Source organism: Lathyrus oleraceus, chromosome 7, assembly GCF_024323335.1.
Source record: "Lathyrus oleraceus cultivar Zhongwan6 chromosome 7, CAAS_Psat_ZW6_1.0, whole genome shotgun sequence".
Taxonomy (NCBI): Eukaryota; Viridiplantae; Streptophyta; class Magnoliopsida; order Fabales; family Fabaceae; genus Lathyrus; species Lathyrus oleraceus.
Window position 1 is genome coordinate 160,822,212 of NC_066585.1, and position 2,282 is coordinate 160,824,493.

Sequence of the window (2,282 nt, forward strand, 5' to 3'; positions counted from 1 at the left end):
CCGTGGTGCTAAGATCCTTAGAATATTCAATTGCTACAACAATCTAATCAAACTAAGAAGTAAGAGATCTAAGTACCTTCTCAATGACACTTTCTTTAGAGAGAGTTTCTCCACGCGACTTCATCTCATTTGTGATCAGAATCACTCTAGAGATGTAGTAAGGTACCTTCTCATTATTCTTAATGTTGAGATTCTCATACTGCTTACGTAGAGACTGAAGTTTCACCTTCTTCACTGATGCATCCCCGTCATAGCACCACACCAGTGTGTCCCACGCAGATTTCACCGTCGTCGAATTAGCGATTTTCTCAAACAAGTTCACATCCACACACTGATTGATGTAGCACAATGCCTTCTGATCCTTCTTCCTCAAATCACACTGCACATTTTCCTGCGCATCTGTTACATTTTCTGGAAGTGCAGCGTAACCGTCATTGACGAGATCAAAAACATCTTGAGCGCCAAACAACACACACATCTGAATCATCCAATGATTCTGGTTCTTTCCATCGAACACTGGAAGCTTGGTACTTAGATTACTGTTTCCGTTCATCTTCAACCTTGTGCATTACATTAAGATCTCACCTAAACAGAAATTCAACACGAATTCTAATCAGAAATTCAACACGAATTCTCCGAACAGATATCAATCACACAATGCCTCATTGTTTTTTCACTCGTGTTTTCCGTGGTGTTTTCCTGTGGATCTGAACCGGAACTCTAGATACCAATTGTTGGTGCACAAGGTGATTAAGATGAACAATGAAAATAAAAGAGAGAAGAGAGAATAATAACAAACTTCCACTAGTCTAAAATGGTTATAACAAACACATACACACACTGCTCTGCTACACCACACATACTGCAAAAATGAATAATGATACTATTTTTTCACACCACTCACTTGCTTAAATACAAATGGGACTTAATGAAAATACTAAAACACCTTCTAAAAAAACTTTATCTATAAATTTTTGAAAATTAATTGATTCTAATAGTCTTTAAATATAGTGTCTTTAAGAAATCTACTATTTGAGCACCTATTCAGTCTTATTTTAATTGTTATCCACCAAGAATTGTAAGTTGCATTCTCATTAACTTTAAAAACATCCTTTTCTTTTTCTACATTGTTCCATTTAAATATATTTCAATTATCGAGAGCGTTATCCTTCCCAATATGTGTTAACCTGAACCCTTCAAGTTAATACACTCTATGCTACAAGTTCGGTTTTCTTAAAACCAATACTAGGCATTCTCTCTCATGTTACTCTGACAAACTATGGTCTATCATTTATATTGTTTGTAAGGATTTATGATTTCATACATATCATCATCGCTGAAACTAAATTGGCATAAGCTATATGATGGATTACAATCTTCCTTTCAATTGTATTTCACCCTTATATGCATTTCGAAGTTTCTATAATGTCTAAGTGAATCTCTCCATAAGTGCTCTAATAGTCACACAAACTTATTCACACATTTATCATACTCTACTGTTTATAATAGGTATAAAAAGTTAATAAGAGTTTCTCAATGACTTTGAGAACCATATTATCTCAAAAGTGGTTGCTAATAGTGATGCTTGTGTTAAGTTTAAAACCATTTTGTTCAATCAGATGTTATGTTTGTCTAGCAATGGAAAGCATGAAACATAAATTTAAAATTTGGTAAAAGTAAAGCATCCATGATCTTGTATTAGTGAACCTATGCATACACACATGGTAATTATAATGATAATAATTCACATTGAATTGGGAAGAACATTACTATCACAAAAACATATAAATATAAGAGTGTTTATTTTCCGGGAACAAAGTTGGTGGCATAGGACCATGCATTGTTGTTGACTGGGTCTGCAAGATGATCAGCAAGGTTTTCCAAAGGACCCTTTCCAGTTACAATAGCTTGAACGAAGAATCCAAACATTGAGAACATGGCTAATCTACCGTTCTTGAGTTCCTTCACCTTCAATTCTGCGAATGCTTCTGGATCATCAGCTAAGCCCAATGGATCAAAGCTTCCACCTGGGTAAAGTGGATCAACCACCTCACCGAGAGGCCCACCGGCAATACGGTAACCTTCGACAGCTCCCATCAAGATAACCTGAGTGGCCCATATGGCAAGGATGCTTTGAGCATGGACCAAGCTTGGGTTGCCCAAGTAATCAAGTCCACCCTCACTAAAGATTTGAGATCCTGCCTTGAACCACACAGCTTCGCCGAATTTAACACCGTTGCGAGACAAAAGCTCTGGGAAGACACATCCCAAAGCTCCCAACA

General features: G+C 36.7%; 1 protein-coding gene across 1 annotated transcript in view; it reads right to left on the bottom strand.

Moving 5' to 3' along the window:
* Positions 1-1,725: 1,725 nt before the first annotated feature.
* LOC127107011 (chlorophyll a-b binding protein AB80, chloroplastic-like) overlaps positions 1,726-2,282 on the bottom strand; it is a gene marked incomplete in the record, with an annotated part of 1,012 nt that continues 455 nt past the window's right edge. The window contains 1 exon segment of the mRNA XM_051044299.1: positions 1,726-2,282. Coding sequence (XP_050900256.1) covers positions 1,801-2,282 — 482 coding nt within the window.